A 17,255-nucleotide genomic window follows, 5' to 3' on the forward strand; every position below is an offset into this window, starting at 1 on the left:
TTGATAGGGTGCATTTTTGTTATTAAATTATGAATATTTTTTCTTGATTTTGGCCAAATATTGTATTAATTGGTAGATTCTATTCATATTTGGTTATTAGTGTTAATTGTAGAAAACTAGAGCAAAAAGTAGTTAAAGTAGGCAATTTTATAGAAGACTATGAACCAGTTTAGCGTGGGCGCGGTCAAGACATGCTGTCAAATCCAAGAGGCTCGGGATTTTTCTTGCGCGTGAAGGTTTCCTAGTTTGAGTTGAACTCCAAGCAAATTTGTTTGAAAATTTAGAAAATATCTTAATTAATTATAGTATTTGATTAGGAAATTTGGGATATTATCTTTTGTGGCTTTCCTTTTTCAATTAGGAAATGTACTTTGTTTCTTTAATAGCTACAATTTAGGAGATAAAATAGGAAGGTGGTCCGCAGGCTATATTGGCAGACTAGTACTTCCGAGGGAAAGGAGAACTTTGGCTCGTGACTGATTAGCCTCGGTAGGCGCAAGAAGCAACGGACTTATCTTCGTTTCTTTTGGTTTCTCATCGTTGAATGTTCCGGCAACTTTTATCAATGAAATTGCTTGGATTATTCCCAACGATGAGCTACTAAATCCTCTTTTCTAGTCAAAAGTCAATTCCAAGAGGCAGTTCCAAACGTTTGTGAGATCGAATTGATTTTTTATTGTTTCTTTTAATTCATTGGTATTCGTACGTTTAACTTTTTATGATTATTTTGTTATTTGAATATTACGGACCTAATAATCTACTGACATATTTGAATTAACCTAATAATCTAATAGCATATTAATTAATTAAATTCATAATTATTTGATTGGTTGATATTAGTGGTGACTAGCATGATTGGTCCCATGTTAGGGAAATATATGATCTAAGTTAAATAAACCCTCGTAGCATGTTTATTGGTTAGGGTTGGGTTTTTCTAGTTTTTAATGCAATCGGGGAATTAAATCTTACAGTTATATCTAGAGTTATTTCTTAGTTAGGGAAATAATTAACGGTCATACTTTAACTATCGATAAACTAAAGAAAAGTTGGCAATCAGAACTTGTTGATAACTGTAACCAATCTATTAATGAATAATTGAACTATATTTGTATCGAAAATCAGTTGTGTGAACCGTATATAAAAAGTTGCACCTTTGGTTAGAGTCATGTCTATTATTGATTTAATTCCTGTTTATTTTTGCAAATGACTTTTCTAATTAGTTAATTAGTTTATTTTAAATTTTTCACAAATCCCCATTTTATTTAGTTCTTTAGAAGGAAATAAATTATCCAGTCCCTAAGGAGACGACTTTATTCACTGCTATATTTGAAGTTAAATTTTTAGAGTAGGAATTTTAATTTTGGTAGTTTGACACCCAACACAAATTCAAACTTATGTAACTTGAAACATAATAATTATAGTGCATGCAATTGATATTTTTGTAAAAATTTATTTTTTATTTTATTTTATTCCATTTTTACCCTTTCATCCCTCCCTACACTTTTCATCCCTAACTGTTAGGCACAGGATTCGAATCCTGAACTTGACATCCGAGAGGACTCTAACAACTCTCTTCTAATCATTGGATCAACTCCAATGGTTGGCAAACAATTATCATTTGGTTAGCGTGCAAATTCAAGTCATCCTAACTCCAAACAAAAAATAAAAAAGTTGTTCATATATCTAATTAAAAATAAAAAAAATTTAGCTGTATTATCATAATTTATTTGTCTTGGAAAACAGAAAAATCGAAAGATATCAATATTGTACATACCATTCAAAATATTGATACTTTTGTCAAATCAATTCATATTTGGTCAAATCTTTATTTTTCTAAATGTTAATTTTTCATCTTTTTTAATTAATTGTCCTTAAAACCATTATTATAAATTGAAAGAGACTGAATATATCCTTATTTGTTAAAAATTCTCTAGAGATTTGATATGAATTGATACAACATTTGGTGAACCTTTTTTCCTTTTAAATTAATGGTTTTAAAGGACAATTAATTAAAGAAGATTAAAAATTAATTAAAAAATAGGGAGAGAGTTTGGTTGGGTGGTAAGATGGAATTGATTATAAATAAAAGGTCCTAGATTCAAGACCTCGTACTTATTTAAAAAATTAAAATAAAAATAAAAAATAAAATAGAAAAATATGCAAATATTAAATTTGTTTAAAAATTTTCACAAATAAATTGTAACGTATACGAAATATTATACTTTATGGTATTACTAGTCACTGTATAAGAACGGTAAATATATGATTGAACCCATTGTCAAATTTTTGGTTCTCTGTAGAAGTGAATGGAGCGGGTTTTGGATTTTTTAAGTCCTCTAGGGGTCTCTAACAAGGGGATCCGCTGCCATTGGCTTTATTTATAATTGGTGTTGAAGTGTTATCTAGAGATTTGAATTTGGTAACCTCTCAACTTGATTTTTTGGGGTTTAAAGTTCCTAAAAATTGTTTTTCTGATACTCATCTAGCGTTTGTAGATGTCGTTTTGATTTTTGCTAAGGCGTTCTCATCTTCTTTGAAGAAAATTATGCGGGTGTTAGAATTATACCAAAATGATTCTGGTCAGCCAGTGAATGCAAATAAAAGTGGTTATTTAGTTCATCCTTGGGTTTCGTTAGCTCGGTAGAGAGTAATTGAGAGGGATACCAAATTTGCAAAGAAAAGATTTCCGGTTCGGTATTTGGGCTCTCTTTTGCTTATTGGTAGGTACGTGCAAAAGTGTTTATTATGTAGATTTGTGTCAATCAATCATCTACAAGGTGCTCTCAAGGAAGTCTTGATTGTTATATGCAGGTGGTAAGATTATTTTGATTAAACTTGTGTTGGCGAGTATTCCGATACACTTGCTTGCTGCGGGGGTAATTCCTAAAGGTATATATATTCCATATTATTGAGAAGGTTTGTGTTGAAGATTCCCAACAATTATGGCTTGATTGTGTTGAAGATTGTCAAAAATTATGACTTGATTGTCCCAAAATTATGGCTTGAAGATTCCCAACAATTATGGCTTGATTATATTGAAGATTGCCAAAATTATGACTTGATTGTCCCAAAATTATGGCTTAATCATAGTCTATTATTGCTCTTTACCTTGTACAATTGTATTTTGTATCTAGCTAGAATTGTAGCTTAGTTCATAGCTCTAGTTTAGGCAAGTTTTGTATTATAAATTCATTCTCAAGCATCGTCCAAAGATCATGGAAATCATAATACAAGAAAATTTCCTTAAGTCTGATTGTCATTTTTACATGGTATCAGAGCATGTTTGATACTAATCTTTTCCAAGGTTTCCCTCATCATGTCAATAGCAAATTGCTCCAATCAAGGAACTCTCTCAACAATGAACCTTTTTCAAGATCCAATATCACCATATTTTCTTACATCGGCTGATTACACTAATTCTTCCCTTGTGGCCGTGCTGCTTGATGGAGATAACTATCAGAGATGGAGAATGGCGATGTTGAACGTGCTCCGGGCTAAAAACAAGCTCGGATTCATAAATGGAGTTTTGAAAAAACCAACAGACAACCCTCAAGAAGCACTCGCTTGGAGCAAGTGCGATGGTCTGGTAATTTCTTGGTTGACTAACTCCATCAATCCTATTTTGTACGATTCTATTGTCTACCATGAAACTGCTCTTGATATGTGGAAAGATTTAGAAGAAAGGTTTGGACATTCAAATGAACAACGCATTCATGAACTTCATTGTGAGATTGCGACAATGACCCAAGGAGCAACCAATGTGTCATCTTTCTTTACCCGCATAAAAGGTGCATGGGATGAACTTAATTCTCATATGACAATTTCGAAGTGTACCTGTGATGCAGCAACGGCATGGCAGGCTGAGAGAGATAAAGAAAAAGTTTATCAATTCCTTATGGGTCAGTAGAATGTTACAAAGTTAGGCTTGTGGCCAAGGGCTATACACAAATTGAGGGGTTAGACTACAAAGAAACTTTTTCTTCAGTAGCAAAATTAACCACTATTCGATGTTTATTTGCTATTGCAGCATCTAAGTAGTGGGAATTACATCAACTGGATGTCCATAATGCCTTTCTCCATGGTGACCTCCATGAGGAGATCTATATGTTTCCACCACCCGGATACCTTCAACTAGGGGATACTTGCATTTGTCGTCTCAAACAAGCCTCTATGTGCTCAAACAAGCTTCAAGAGAATGGTTTTCTAAATTATCATCAGCCCTTAAGACCCACGGCTATGTATAATCCCAAGCCGATTCATCCTTATTTACTTGGCAGTCTAACAATATATTTCTTGCTGTCCTAGTATATGTTGATGACATGGTTATTGCAGGGAATTACTCAGCTCAGTGTAGCCATCTGAAACAATTTCTGGCAACTCAATTCCATCTCAAAGATCTTGGATATCTCAAGTATTTTCTTGGTCTTGAAATAGCTCACAGTCCAAAGGGCATTTTTCTTAGTCAACGAAAGTATGCTCTGGATATTCTTGCTGATGCAAGGTTGTTAGATGCCAAATCGAGCACAATGCCCATGCAACAGCAGCACCATTTGGGAACATCTACCAGATCCTCACTTCATGATCCTACTCCTTTTCGACGTCTAATTGGTCGATTACTCTATCTAACAATCACTCGACCTGACATCACCTATGCAGTTAATTTCTTGAGTCAATTCATGCTGACGCCCACTACAGAGTACCAACAAGCTGCCTTTCGAATCCTGCGATACATTAAGGGTGCCCCAGGCCAAGGGTTATTCTTTCCTCGAGAGAATAGTTTCTAGTTACGAGGGTATCGTGATGTAGATTGGGGAGCCTGCCCTATCACTCGAAGGTCAACAACAGGATACTTTATGACACTTGGTGATGCGCCTATTTCTTGGAAAACCAAGAAGAAGCCCACCATGAGTCGATCTTCGGCAGAAACAGAGTATAGAGCCATGGCTTCCACTGCCAGTGAACTTATCTTGTTACGTACTTTGTTACGTGACTTTACAGTTGAGTCTCAATCGATGCAGTTGTTCTGTGATAATCAAGCTGCTATGCATATTGCTTCTAATCCGGTTTATCATGAAAGAACAAAGCATATTGAAATTGATTGTCATTTTGTCCGAAAACACATTGAATCAAAGGCAATTGAGACAGCCTACATTCCTTCGGTGATTCAACCAGCAAATATCTTTACTAAAGCCTTAAGTGATGATCAGTTCCATTGATTACTATCCAAGTTGGGTGTTTCATCCTTGCACAGTCCAACTTCAGGGGGGCTATTGAAGATTCCCAACAATTATGGCTTGATTGTATTGAAGATTGCCAAAAATTATGACTTGATTGTCCCAAAATTATGGCTTGAAGATTCCCAACAATTATCGCTTGATTGTATTGAAGATTGCCAAAATTATGACTTGATTGTTCCAAAATTATGGCTTAATCATAGTCTATTATTGCTCTTTACCTTGTACAATTGTATTTTGTATCCAGCTAGAATTGTAGCTTAGTTCATAGCTCTAGTTTAGGCAAGTTTTGTATTATAAATTTATTCTCAAGCATTGTACAAAGATCATGGAAATCATAATACAAGAAAATTTCCTTAAGTCTGATTGTCATTTTTACAATTTGTGCCAATTTCCTTTGGGGTGCATACCAGTAGTCAAATAAATTCCATTAGATTGGCTGGCGAGATCTTTGTTATCCTCCGGAGGAAGGTGGTGTTGGGTTTCAATCCATTTACGAGGTTTATAGGGCGTTCTCTTGTAAGTTGTGGTAGAATTTTAGGAGTGGTTCTTCCTTGTGGGCAAAATTTATGCACGGCAAGTACTGTTTTGGAATTCATCCATGTCAAGCCCCCATTTCTTCAACAAGCTCGCCTACATGGAGAACGAAGTTGGAAATTAGGGGATTTGCAGAATTATTTTTAATCTAGCAACTTCACAGTGGAAGTTGTAACTTCTGGTATGACAACTGGGTAGGATCAGGAGCTCTGTCTCTTAAAGCTGAGGTGCAAGGAAATCTGTTTTTCAAAGATGTTATTGACAATGGTGAGTGGAATATAATCTTATTGGGTCAACTGCTGCCAGTGGAGATTGTTCAAGAAATTGCGGGTATGGCTATTCTTTCTAGGGATGTTCCAGATGCCATGACTTGGGTTGTATCTACATTGGGCAGGTTCTCTTTATTCTTTGCATTCCAGGAGATACGGGATGCTAGGGATTCTTCATTCATGTCTAAACAATGTTGGCATATGCAAATTTTTTATGTTGCGATTGTTTAGATGTAGGATGCCTTTGGATGATATGCTGACTAAGTTTCAGTTTCATATGCTGTCCAAATGTTTTTGCTGTGTGGACTCTCAAGCTAAAACAGTAAAACATTTGTTCTTCGAAGGAGAGCTGGCCATGGCCGTGTGGAAGTTTTTTGGATCGCCTTCTGGAATTCGTTATGCTGGAGATCATTTGCATGTGGTCTTGGCTAATTGGTGGTATATACCAGCCAAGTCCGAAAGATTAAAGTTTATCTTTCGCCTTTTGCCTATTTTTGTCTGCTGGAATTTATGGAAGGCAAGGAATATAGCTTTCTACCACGGAGTTTTTGTGGATTTTCATTCGGTGTGTGGAGCTATCTTTAGTGATTTGAGGTCTGCGTATTGGATTAAGTTCAGGGGATTTCACAATATTATGTCTTGGCATCCTTTTTGGGACCTAGTTGAGTGACGATTGGATGATTTTAATGTCAGGATTGTTTTTTGGCAACCCCCGTAGAGGGGAGGTGTTGAAACTCAATATTGATGGATGCTCGAAAGAAAATCCAGGTGTGTGTGGTGGAGGAAGGGTACTCCGGGATTCAATGGGGTCTTGGCATCCTAAAGCTTCATTATTAGGGATGAAATTGTGTGTTCAAAGAGGATTTATGCAGGTTATTGTTGAATCAGATTCAATGGTATTAGTATGGATTCTAAAGGATTACTATCGATGCCGTGGTCTATTTGTAGTGAGGTGGAGCAGGTTTCCAACTTCGGCATTGTTATAGGGAGGCTAATAAGGTGGCAGATTTGTTGTTGAACGAAGGTTGTTCTATTTTAGAAACCGAGATTTGTTTGTATGAACGAGTAGCTGACCTATTGATGATGGCGAGGAGAGAGTATAGATTGGACAAGTTAGTTTTTCGGTCTTTTCGTAGATGCAGGGTTGCTTGTCGATGTTCTTAATTGGTCATTTTGTCATGTACTATATGAGGTATATGAGGTAAGGTTGATGTCCCCTCGTATTTGATTTGTTTCTAATAAAATTTGGGCCGGCATTAAAAAAAAAAAAAAAAGCCCAAGATAAGCACACAAAAAAGAGGGACTAAACCACAACGAAATTCCAACATTATCAGTGTGAATTGTGTATAACTTAACTAGCATTAGTAACTATAGTTACATAGTGCAAACAAGATAATGCCAAACGCATCCCTTATTCGGTATCCTTAGGGCACAGTGTACAATAACCCATCACTATAGTCACTAGAAATGAAACAAAACAAATCAAGCTGAAACATCATAAACAAAGACATTAGCAAGAATATGGTGTGGCAATGGCATGCAGAGGAAATTTTCTGTGGACTGTGATACCAAATGATTCGGTCATGTCCAACTCGTTTGGATTGATTCCATCAGGTGATGTAAAGTTAAATTTGTTGACCAGTTTTGCCAATGCAAGTTCAGTTACTGACATGGCGAAGTTGATACCCGGGCAAACTCTTCGTCCGGCACCAAACGGAATTAACTCAAAGTTCAAACCATGAAAATCTACACTCGAACCCAAAAACCTCTCAGGTCGAAATTCCTCAGGGTTCTCCCACAACAATGGATCTCTTGCAATTGCCCAAGCATTCACAAGTACCTGTGTGCTCTTTGGTACATCATACCCCATTATTTTGACGTCTTGATTCGATTCTTTAGGACCCAGTAATGGAACTGGAGTATGAAGTCTCATAGTTTCTTTAATCACTGCTTTTAAGTACTGCATTTTCTCCATATCAGCTCGAGTTATTTCTGGTTTTCCTTGAGTAACATCTCTTACCTCAGCCTGCAATTTATGCAAGACTTTGGGGTTCTTTAGAAGTTCCGACATTCCCCAATCCATAACTGAATGTGTTGTATCAGATCCAGCACCAAAGACATCCTAAATAATGGAATCAAAGAAAGTGTTGCATTAGAACATGTTTGGATTATACAATGGCAATAGCCTTTATTTCTATTATGTACCAATCCAACTTTATTCAAAACCATGCAGTAATCAAACTTTATCAATGAAATGATTTTAAAAATCAATAAGTATAAGCTAGCTTGGGCTGGCTCACAGTCGAATAAAAAGCCTAAGGTTTGTGAGCTTTTATAGTTCTAACGTATATATGAATATTTAAATGGGTTGAGTTTAGGTTTGTCAAATCTCGATTGACAAAACCCAATTATTACTCCATTCACTCATCAATCCGGGCTTCATAAGGCTTAACTCAACAAACCTGAATATTTATATGTTTGAGTGGTTAAAACAGGTAAAAAATTTAGAATTTGATGCAAGTTCGGTTGTGATTTATATGTTGTACTCCAATTTACTGATATAAGTATATACCAAATTTAAAAAATAAGAATAAAATGACCGTATGCAACCACACCAAAATCAACCATACTTGCTTCGATCCCAAAGATTTATTACCAATGCAAAGAGATGTAGACAGAAATTTACCAGGATGATAGCTTTCATGGCATCTCGCTCAAGAGCAAAGCCCATAGTCTTTTCCTCATTAATCTCAATCAAGATATCTACAAAGTCTTGGCATCTTGGCTCACTAGTAGAGTCACTTTCAGCCTTTCCTTTCCTCTTATTCATGTGCTCTTCTATCACTCCCTCAAGAAATCCATCAATCTGTTTAACCGTTTTCTTCACTTTAGAATCCAAGCCATTGAAGCGATTAACCCATGCAAGCGAAGGAATATAGTTTCCTACATCAAAAATACCCAGTAACTCACCAAACACCTTCAAATTCTCCATACTTTTCCTCCCATTTTCTTCCTCGCTATACTTCCTCCCCAAGGCAACCCTACAGATTATATCATTTGTGAGAATTAAAAACATGTCACTTAAGTTTACAGCTGTGGAAGAACACATTCGGCTGATCTTCTCGATCATGAGTGACGTCTCTTCTTCTCTGACATGTTGAAAAGACTGAATCCTTTTGTTACTCAAAAGATGAAGCATAGAAATGCTTTTTAGTTGTCTCCAATACTCGCCATATGGCGCAAAAGCTATGTCCTTGCTTCCGTAAAAGAGTTTATCAGGGATGCCAGATTTAGGCCTGCTTGCAAAGGATAAATCATGGGTTTTCAAGATCTGGCAAGCTGCATTAGAGGAAGAGACAACCAGCATTGGCTTGCTTCCCAGTTCAAGCAGCATGAGTGGACCATATTTTCTTGACAGTGATTGAAGGGAGCGATGTGGAAACTGGCCAAGCTGGTGAAGATTGCCAATAATTGGGAGCTTTGGTGGAGATGGTGGTAGTTTTTTCTGGGGTTTAGAAGCAGCATAGAACCATTTGAGAAGGGATAGAAGGAATATGAGCAAGGAAAAAATAGAGAAAAATGAAAGATCAAGATTGATCAAAGCCATGTGGTATATGAGCATGCATTTGGCTGTGCTGGTGTTCTCTTTTTATACTGGTTTTTCAAGCTCTTTTACAATAGAAAATCCAATAAATCGGGACCAGAGGGGATGATTGAGTCAATACATCATTTAGGGCACCGTTGTACGAGTACGACCATTGAAGGTCCTAGGGTCGTTCACTTTTTGAGCAGTGATATTGGAATCTTCTATATGTTTATATCTATGCAAATAAATTAGCAGAAAGTAATATGTTTATGTGAATAGTTTTATTTTCACAGGTAGATCAACGCAATTAAAAATCAAACTTATCTATGAACATTTTTGTTATTAAATTTGAACAAAATTTTGGATAGCAGAAAATACGTCAAAATTACGATAAAAGTTTTAAAGTTTGATCTAATGATAAAATTTAATCAATTTAATTTTTATTTTTGTATATACATTAAAATCCTTTTCAGTTAATGGAGAGGAGCTTAATTCTTTGTATGTGAGAAAGGTTTCGCAGATAGGAAAATTCTTGGGTAGATCATGTGGTTTATTTAAGAATTTGATAGTCTTTTTCATACCATTTTATCTTGCTCCTCGTGACTTTTTTATGTACTTAGATTTTGAATATCTACGTGAAATTTCAATACATTGTCATGGTTTGACCTTTGAATATGTCACAATCTACATGTGCCTGACTTTTGAATTGCGAATGAACTTCTCTTGAGTAAAATTTCTCATTTGCTCTAATTGATTTGGCTTAAATTGCTGCATAACTTTTTCGCTATTATTATTTGAGTTATGGGTGAAATCACAAGCTCGGAATCCAATTGAAACTTATTACAACGTTTATTTTTATTTTGCGTTTTTTGGGTGTTCGGCAGAGAAACATGGATCACCAGAAAGAAAGAAGAAAAGTAAGCAACTCCAGACAGTTGAACATTGAATAGAAAATTCCAAGTCCAATTCATCTAGATGGTCAGGGCTATCAGAATTTTTTTTGTTATAATTAGGGTGCACCGTCTATGGACTGGAGGCTGTCAGAATCTTCTCGTTACCAAGTCAGGTTTTACAAAACAGATTGAAAGTGAGTTTAAGATTAAAAATGTTTTCTAACCATTACATAGAAAGGAATAATCTCTTGGTAACTAAAAAGAATGAGTGCTCACATTCATGAGCATGTTTTTTGTTGTATGAGAACGAGTCCTCAATTCTAATTGTCATATAAAAGATAGAATCCTATTTTTCTTGTTAATGAGTATAACTTTGCCAAAAAATGAAGAGGAAAGATTTTTCTTCCAATTGAGGTTTGTGGGCAAATTGTTTCCTTTATTTTACTCTTATCTTTATTACGTCAGGTTCGTTTGATCCGTATAACATATGGGCGTCTTATTAATATTTTTTCCCCTTTCGTTTGATTTATTTCTTTGACTTGAAAGGTTCTGTCACATCAAAGTAAGGGTGAGATATCATATATTATCATATTGAGTCAACTCATTTGCTATGCAAAACTTTTTTTTATTATTTTTCTTTGACTAGAATGGAAAAGAAAATTCAAAAGAACTACGGCATGTACACAAAGTTAATCACAAAATATTTTCGTTGACTTTTCTGCTCATTTTTATTAAAGCTTTCTTTTGTATCTTTTGTTCTTCATGCTTTTCGTACGCATATAGACCAAAGTAGCATGAGTCATTTCTATTACAAAATATCTTTTTTTCTTCTTAGAAGGCTGATTTGTTATTATTTGCAACAATTAAGTCACATCTATTTACAAAATGACTACTACTAGCCTACATAATTAGAAACATAACATCCCAAGTGGATGGTATTAGTATTTCAACAGGAAATTAAGGGTATATGTAGGCAAATTGTCTTAAAGGCATATTAGATAAATTAAAAGAGTAAAAAAAAAAATCCATCGATAAATCATTCAAAGCACTTTTATATATAGTACAGATTTGCAACAATTGAAGCACCTCGCATAAGCTCGGCATTCCTACTAGGATATTATCCACCATCCAATGAAGCTGCAGTTTTCACTTTTGGATACCTTAATTGCTCTCTAATTGCTTCTCCCTTTACATTTTTTGTTTCGTGCTTCAACTTCTGATTTTAGATTGTGATGGATAGCCACCACATTTTTTGTAGGCCAAGTATCCCCACCTCTAGGTGCAAGTCCAAGTATCCCTGCCTCACACATTGTTTCACTCTATAAATTAACCAAAGCCTTCAACTCTACTTGCAAGCTAGACAATGTGCCAAAGAAACATGAATAATCAAAGATAAATCTCCCCTGTGAATCGCGCAAAAGGCTGCCTCCACCACTTAACCCTGGATTACCCCGAGAGCTGTATGGAACCAAAGAAGAAAGAGTTACCCCCCTGAATCTCAAATTCCTTCCAAATCTATCAGGTAGTTTCCCTAGAGCAAGATTAACTAGGTTTCTAGTGAAATTTACATTTTTTGATTTTGGTATCAAAAATTGCATTTCTATGGATTAAAGTGGTGAAAACTTTATGTTTCTGCATGTTTCAATAACTTAATCATCAAATGAAGTGAAGTGAGAAGATGATTGAATGATTGTTGATAATTTGAAATAATTTAAAAAGAATATGAAGAGCAAACTGATCAAAAGATTGAAATACAATTAAGTACAAAAGAAAGGGAGTTTGACAGTTTTAACACCTTATGATATTTCGACTATATCTTGAGTTACAAATATCGGATTGAAGAAATTCTTGAGCCATTTTGAAGCTAACACATATCTATACATTTCTTATGCAGACATTGAAATCCATTTCATGAGTTCCTAGTCAAAATGTCAAAACAGTCGGTCATTTAGGGTCATTGCACAATTTAGGTCATTGCATGACTTAAGTGAAAACTTAAAAAGTCATTCTGCATTTTCTACATCATAATTGCGGGTCATGACTTCCAACTCATCCTGCATAATAGAGGTGGCAAAATGGAGTCCATACAAAGCAACTTTAAATGGACTTGTATGAAGGGTAATGACTTTAGATCGATAACGCTTTCAACCCAATTGAATTGATGGGTTTGCATGAATTATTCCCTGATCCATATAAATCCATTTAGCAAGATAGATTGCGGTGGGAACGAGGACCAAAACTCGTCTCACGCCCACCACCAACTCTACAAACAGATTGCACGCAAGCCTAGTCAGGACCTGCAACTTCTTCTTTCTAGATTGGTGTTCTTGAAATCCACAGTACTAGAGAACGTCATAGTTGAACGCTTGAATAATTGGCAAAAAACAAGTGGAGCTAGAAGCAAATAGTCAAAATATTGATAGCTAGCCTCTCCAAGATATTTAAATTTGATAAGAATCTTTTTTGTTATTGTCTTCTACTTCCTTTAGTATATTTCCTTTTTTTGTAGATTTTTTCCCTTAGTTGCTTAATGATCAAATGTTCTTTGTAAATTTTTTTGTAGATTTTGTTAAAATTTTCCCCTTAGATTTTTTAAACGCTTTTAAATATATTGTTTGAAATATAGTTCAATAAGTACTTATTGTATTAAATAATGTGTAATTTAAAAATTTTAAATGTATTTATATCTTTATTTAGTTCATAATATAAGATAAAATGATTAAATTTAATATTTTATTTTTCAAATCACAAAAACTACTCTAAAAGCACCAAATTTTGATATTTTGCTATGCTTTTAGCACCAAAAGCCCTACTCCTAATTTATGGGATAATGTTTACAAATGCCTTAATAGTACTTTTATTACATAAAAATGCTTTTTTTTAACCAAAAATATCGCAACCTCAAATGGGGTCTAAATCTATGCAAAGTACTAAATTCATCATTATCAAATGTTTAAACTCAAGTTGCTTTTTTAAAAAAGAATTTCAATAGAAAAAGGGTGAAACTTGAGAAGCAGGAAGAAAGGAAGAGATTTGAACTCAAAACTAATTCTTCATATTTGGCCTTAATCAAGGATTCCTCACCCAAGTTGCTTCCTTTTTCCTTTTTCCTTTTTTTTCTCAATCTTTTTCATTTTCACTCAAATTTTCTAGTAATACAGTTTGCTCCAATTTCTATCCTGATTATAGAATGAAATTTTTATTGCCTAATCTTTTACACAACATGGAAATGGAAAAAAAAAAATCACTCTTTTTCCTTTGATTAGTAGCGGCTTGAGATGATCTTTAAGCATTATGAATCGGAACTTTCTTATCGCATTATCTTTGTATTAGATTTATTGGATTACATTCTAACCAATCATTATAATCAGTTTTAATGAATTCCTAATTAAATTAATAAGAATAGGCAGTAAGAGGCGTGGAAATGAACTTTAAATTGTGAAACATCATCCAGGAACCAAAAAGACTTGCAAGATCAAAATTTGGGCAGCAAGAATCCGTATGCACACCCAAAAAAAGGAAAAAAAGAATCCGTTTGGAATTGCAGGAATTTTGAAGCTGTTTGACTTTAATCCGATCCCGGCTCTGGCTTGGAGAGCCTCTAATCTAGTGTTGGTGACAAGAGTTTTTAGTGTGTTTTATTATTTAGTTTTGGTCTGTTTTAATTAGTTTTATAGCTAATTAACTAGGAATCTAATGAAAATATGCATTTTATGGTTTAAGTGTGAACAATTGCATTTCTATGCATTTTTATGGTGAAAACTTCATGTTTTTATAGGTTTAAAGATTCAATCATCAAATGGCATGAGTTGAGAAGATAATTGGATGATTGATGATGGTTTAAAATAATAAAAAGAAGATATGAAGTACAAAAGAGGAATTGCAATCAAGAACAAAAGGTAGCAAGTTTCACAGCTTTGACACCTTGTGGTATTTTGGCATTATCATGAGCTACATGCATCGGATTGAGATGATTCTTCAACCATTTTGAAGCTAAGAGATAAATCTACATTTGGTATGAAGACATCAAAGTCCAGTTCAGTTGTTTTCATTGTCAAAAAGTCGGAATACAAAAGCACAAATTCTATGGTCGTAAGCTGGAACAGAGCTCTGACCAGTCTTTGATATTTCAGTCATATCTAGGTGCACAGAGCTCTAAATTAGATGATTCTTAAGGCATTGGAAAGCTAACACGAAGGGTTACAACTTTCATGTTTTGCACAAGAGTTCTTTCAGCCTCCATCATCACCAAAATAGCAATTGAAGTAGTGCAGAAGTGAAAACGCGACTTGAGAAAACGTGGGTTGTAGTTGGGTATTCTCAAGTCGCATATTCTCACCTGTTTTCTACAACTTGCACATCAACTTGCCTTTCTTTCACACAACTTGTAGGCTCAATTCCAGCTAGCAATTCCTGTTGTATCTGACCAAGAAAAGGCTAGAAAGTTGGAGAAACAACTCAAGAGAGTTTCATGAGTCAATTTTGCTAACTAGAAACAACTCATCTTGAGCTTGAATCCTCTATAAATAGAAGCCTTTGGAGACCATTTTCACAACTTTGGAAGGCTAGAGAAACTCTAATAAAATGTAGTCTTCACTAGTTTTGCTTAGTTCATTAGTATAGTTAGAGTTAGTGTAGTTTATTCTTCTTGTATTTGTAGCTAAACCGAGATGAAGTTGAGGATGGAGATAGAGAGCATGGAGCTCAAGTGACATGGGTGACATTTCTCCTATCACTTTATTTCTTGTGTTGCATCTTATGTTTAGTTATAATACAAGTATGGATCTTTCTTTCATTTTCTTCAAATTTAGTTAAAGTTTATACCTATAGTTATGAATAAACTTTCTATATCTTGTTAGTGATGTTTACTTGGTTATTTGATTTGGAATTTAATACTAGTTCAAGGAAGTGATAAACCTAGTGAGTACACTCCCGAGAATAGAGGTGCATCTATGTGGCTTTTAGTGACTTGTTCATGTAATTTCATAGAAGAAATGAGCTTGTAGTTAATTTCATAACCACAAGAGCAGGTATGGTTTAGCTACAAGTATAGTTGATTCACTACGAGAGTAAGTTTCACATACCTTTGGAAATTATACCATAATTAGTTAAGATAATAGCATTCACTTAAATTGGTAATCTCATTTGCAAGAGTAGTAAGGAATTCCATATCTCTAAGAGTTTTCTAGTGCTAATTTTTATTACTTTTAAGTTTATGTTAGTCTACATAATAAAGGAGTTCAAAAAACACCGGTAATTGTCACTCTTCCCTGTGGGATCGACCCTTAATACCCTATACTCACTCACGATTCGTATACTTGCGATAAATCGTATGTGGGGTATTTAGGATTTATAAATGCAAAACTTGATTGTGGATGAGTTTATTGTATATGTATACGCTGCGCTTGTCAGTTAGATCCGGCATTGGCCAACAACATGATTTTTTGCTGTCTTCTCATTTTCTTGATTTTTTTCCCTTTTCGGTTTCAGATGTTTTTCGCCTATAAATAGGTGTAATTAGGACTTTTGTTAGTAGACTTTTATTTAATCATTATTCAACTATTGTTGGTTTATTGTAATTTTCTTGAATGTTTTCAAAGGTTTATCTTGATTCTTTTGAATCGTTCTTGAAAGTTGATCTATTGTAGTTTTCATTTAGAATCTATTATGCATCATATATATAGCATGAATTTTTTAATTATAGATGGTATGTGAAAAAGATTAATGACTTCAATCTTTTAAGGATGCAATATTGATGATGGAGTAAATGAAAAGAATTTATTAGTATTAATCTAATTTATCCACCTTGGCTTCCTTCACTGCCTCTCACAATTTACTCAATCTATTTTATTATTATTAAAAAGAATTTGATGATGAAGTAAATAGTCCTCTTTGGCTTCTTTGGATGCCTCGCACAAGTAACTTAATCTAATTTATTACTATTGAAAAAACTTAAATAGTAACTAAACTATTCAAGTAGTATAAGTTTTGGCCACTAAATTATTTGTTGGTTTTAAATCGCACATTCAAACTCACAAAAGTGATATATTAGTAGTCATTCCTTTGAATTTCACCATTAAAATAATTATTTTCCGTTAGTTTTAGATTATTTATGCCAATTCACTAAAAGCTTCCCTATATGTTTTTACACAAAATGGAGAGCGAGAATGAGAAAGAGGAAAAAAATTGAGCATCCAACTCCTGTAAATGAAAAGGAAAAGAAAAAATGTGAAAGAAAAGCATATTAGTAAATAATATAATTAGGTTTCATTGGTTTGACTTATTTTTTAATCCTAAAACTACGGATAAAGCATAATCTAAAGGTAAAGCTAACTGAATGAACCCTTGTCACTTTTGCGAAACCAAACACTTAAGGAATAATATCAGAAACCTCCCTTGAGATTTCTCTTAATATCATTTAATGCTCCAAAAGTTTTAAAAATATCACTTGCCTCCCTTACTTTTGTTATTTATGTAACAAAATTTTTAAAAATTCTAAACTACTCTTTCACTTGCTAAATAAAAATATTCCTAAACCACTTTGTTGATTTTAAGAAAACCATCATCTTAAAAGCAATCTCTTGTAATACAACCACATCAAAATGTTATATCCCACAAAAATATAAATTTGAAAAATAGAAAAGATATTTAAAAAGAAATACACTTGCATCAATTTAATTTTATATGCTCAAAACCAATTTCTTATGAATTTATATTTTTTTCCAACATCTTCTCA

The 17,255-nt window shown here is 34.1% G+C and overlaps 1 protein-coding gene and 1 long non-coding RNA gene across 2 annotated transcripts; one reads left to right on the forward strand and one right to left on the reverse strand.

Annotated features, from left to right (window-relative positions):
• Positions 1-2,251: 2,251 nt before the first annotated feature.
• On the forward strand, positions 2,252-5,594 carry LOC140037646 (uncharacterized). Its single transcript, XR_011841591.1, has 2 exons — positions 2,252-4,238; positions 4,333-5,594. It is a non-coding gene; the product is annotated as an uncharacterized lncRNA (long non-coding RNA).
• Positions 5,595-7,344: 1,750 nt separating this feature from the next.
• LOC113734735 (norfluorocurarine oxidase-like) lies at positions 7,345-9,647 on the reverse strand. Its single transcript, XM_027261391.2, has 2 exons — positions 8,727-9,647; positions 7,345-8,162 (listed from the first exon to the last, which is right to left on the reverse strand). The coding sequence occupies exons 1-2, from the start codon at positions 9,645-9,647 to the stop codon at positions 7,551-7,553; spliced, it is 1,533 nt and encodes a 510-aa protein (XP_027117192.2). The 3' UTR covers positions 7,345-7,550.
• Between the last annotated feature and the right edge of the window lie 7,608 nt (positions 9,648-17,255).

This window comes from Coffea arabica, chromosome 3c (genome assembly GCF_036785885.1).
Source record: "Coffea arabica cultivar ET-39 chromosome 3c, Coffea Arabica ET-39 HiFi, whole genome shotgun sequence".
Lineage (NCBI taxonomy): Eukaryota > Viridiplantae > Streptophyta > Magnoliopsida > Gentianales > Rubiaceae > Coffea > Coffea arabica.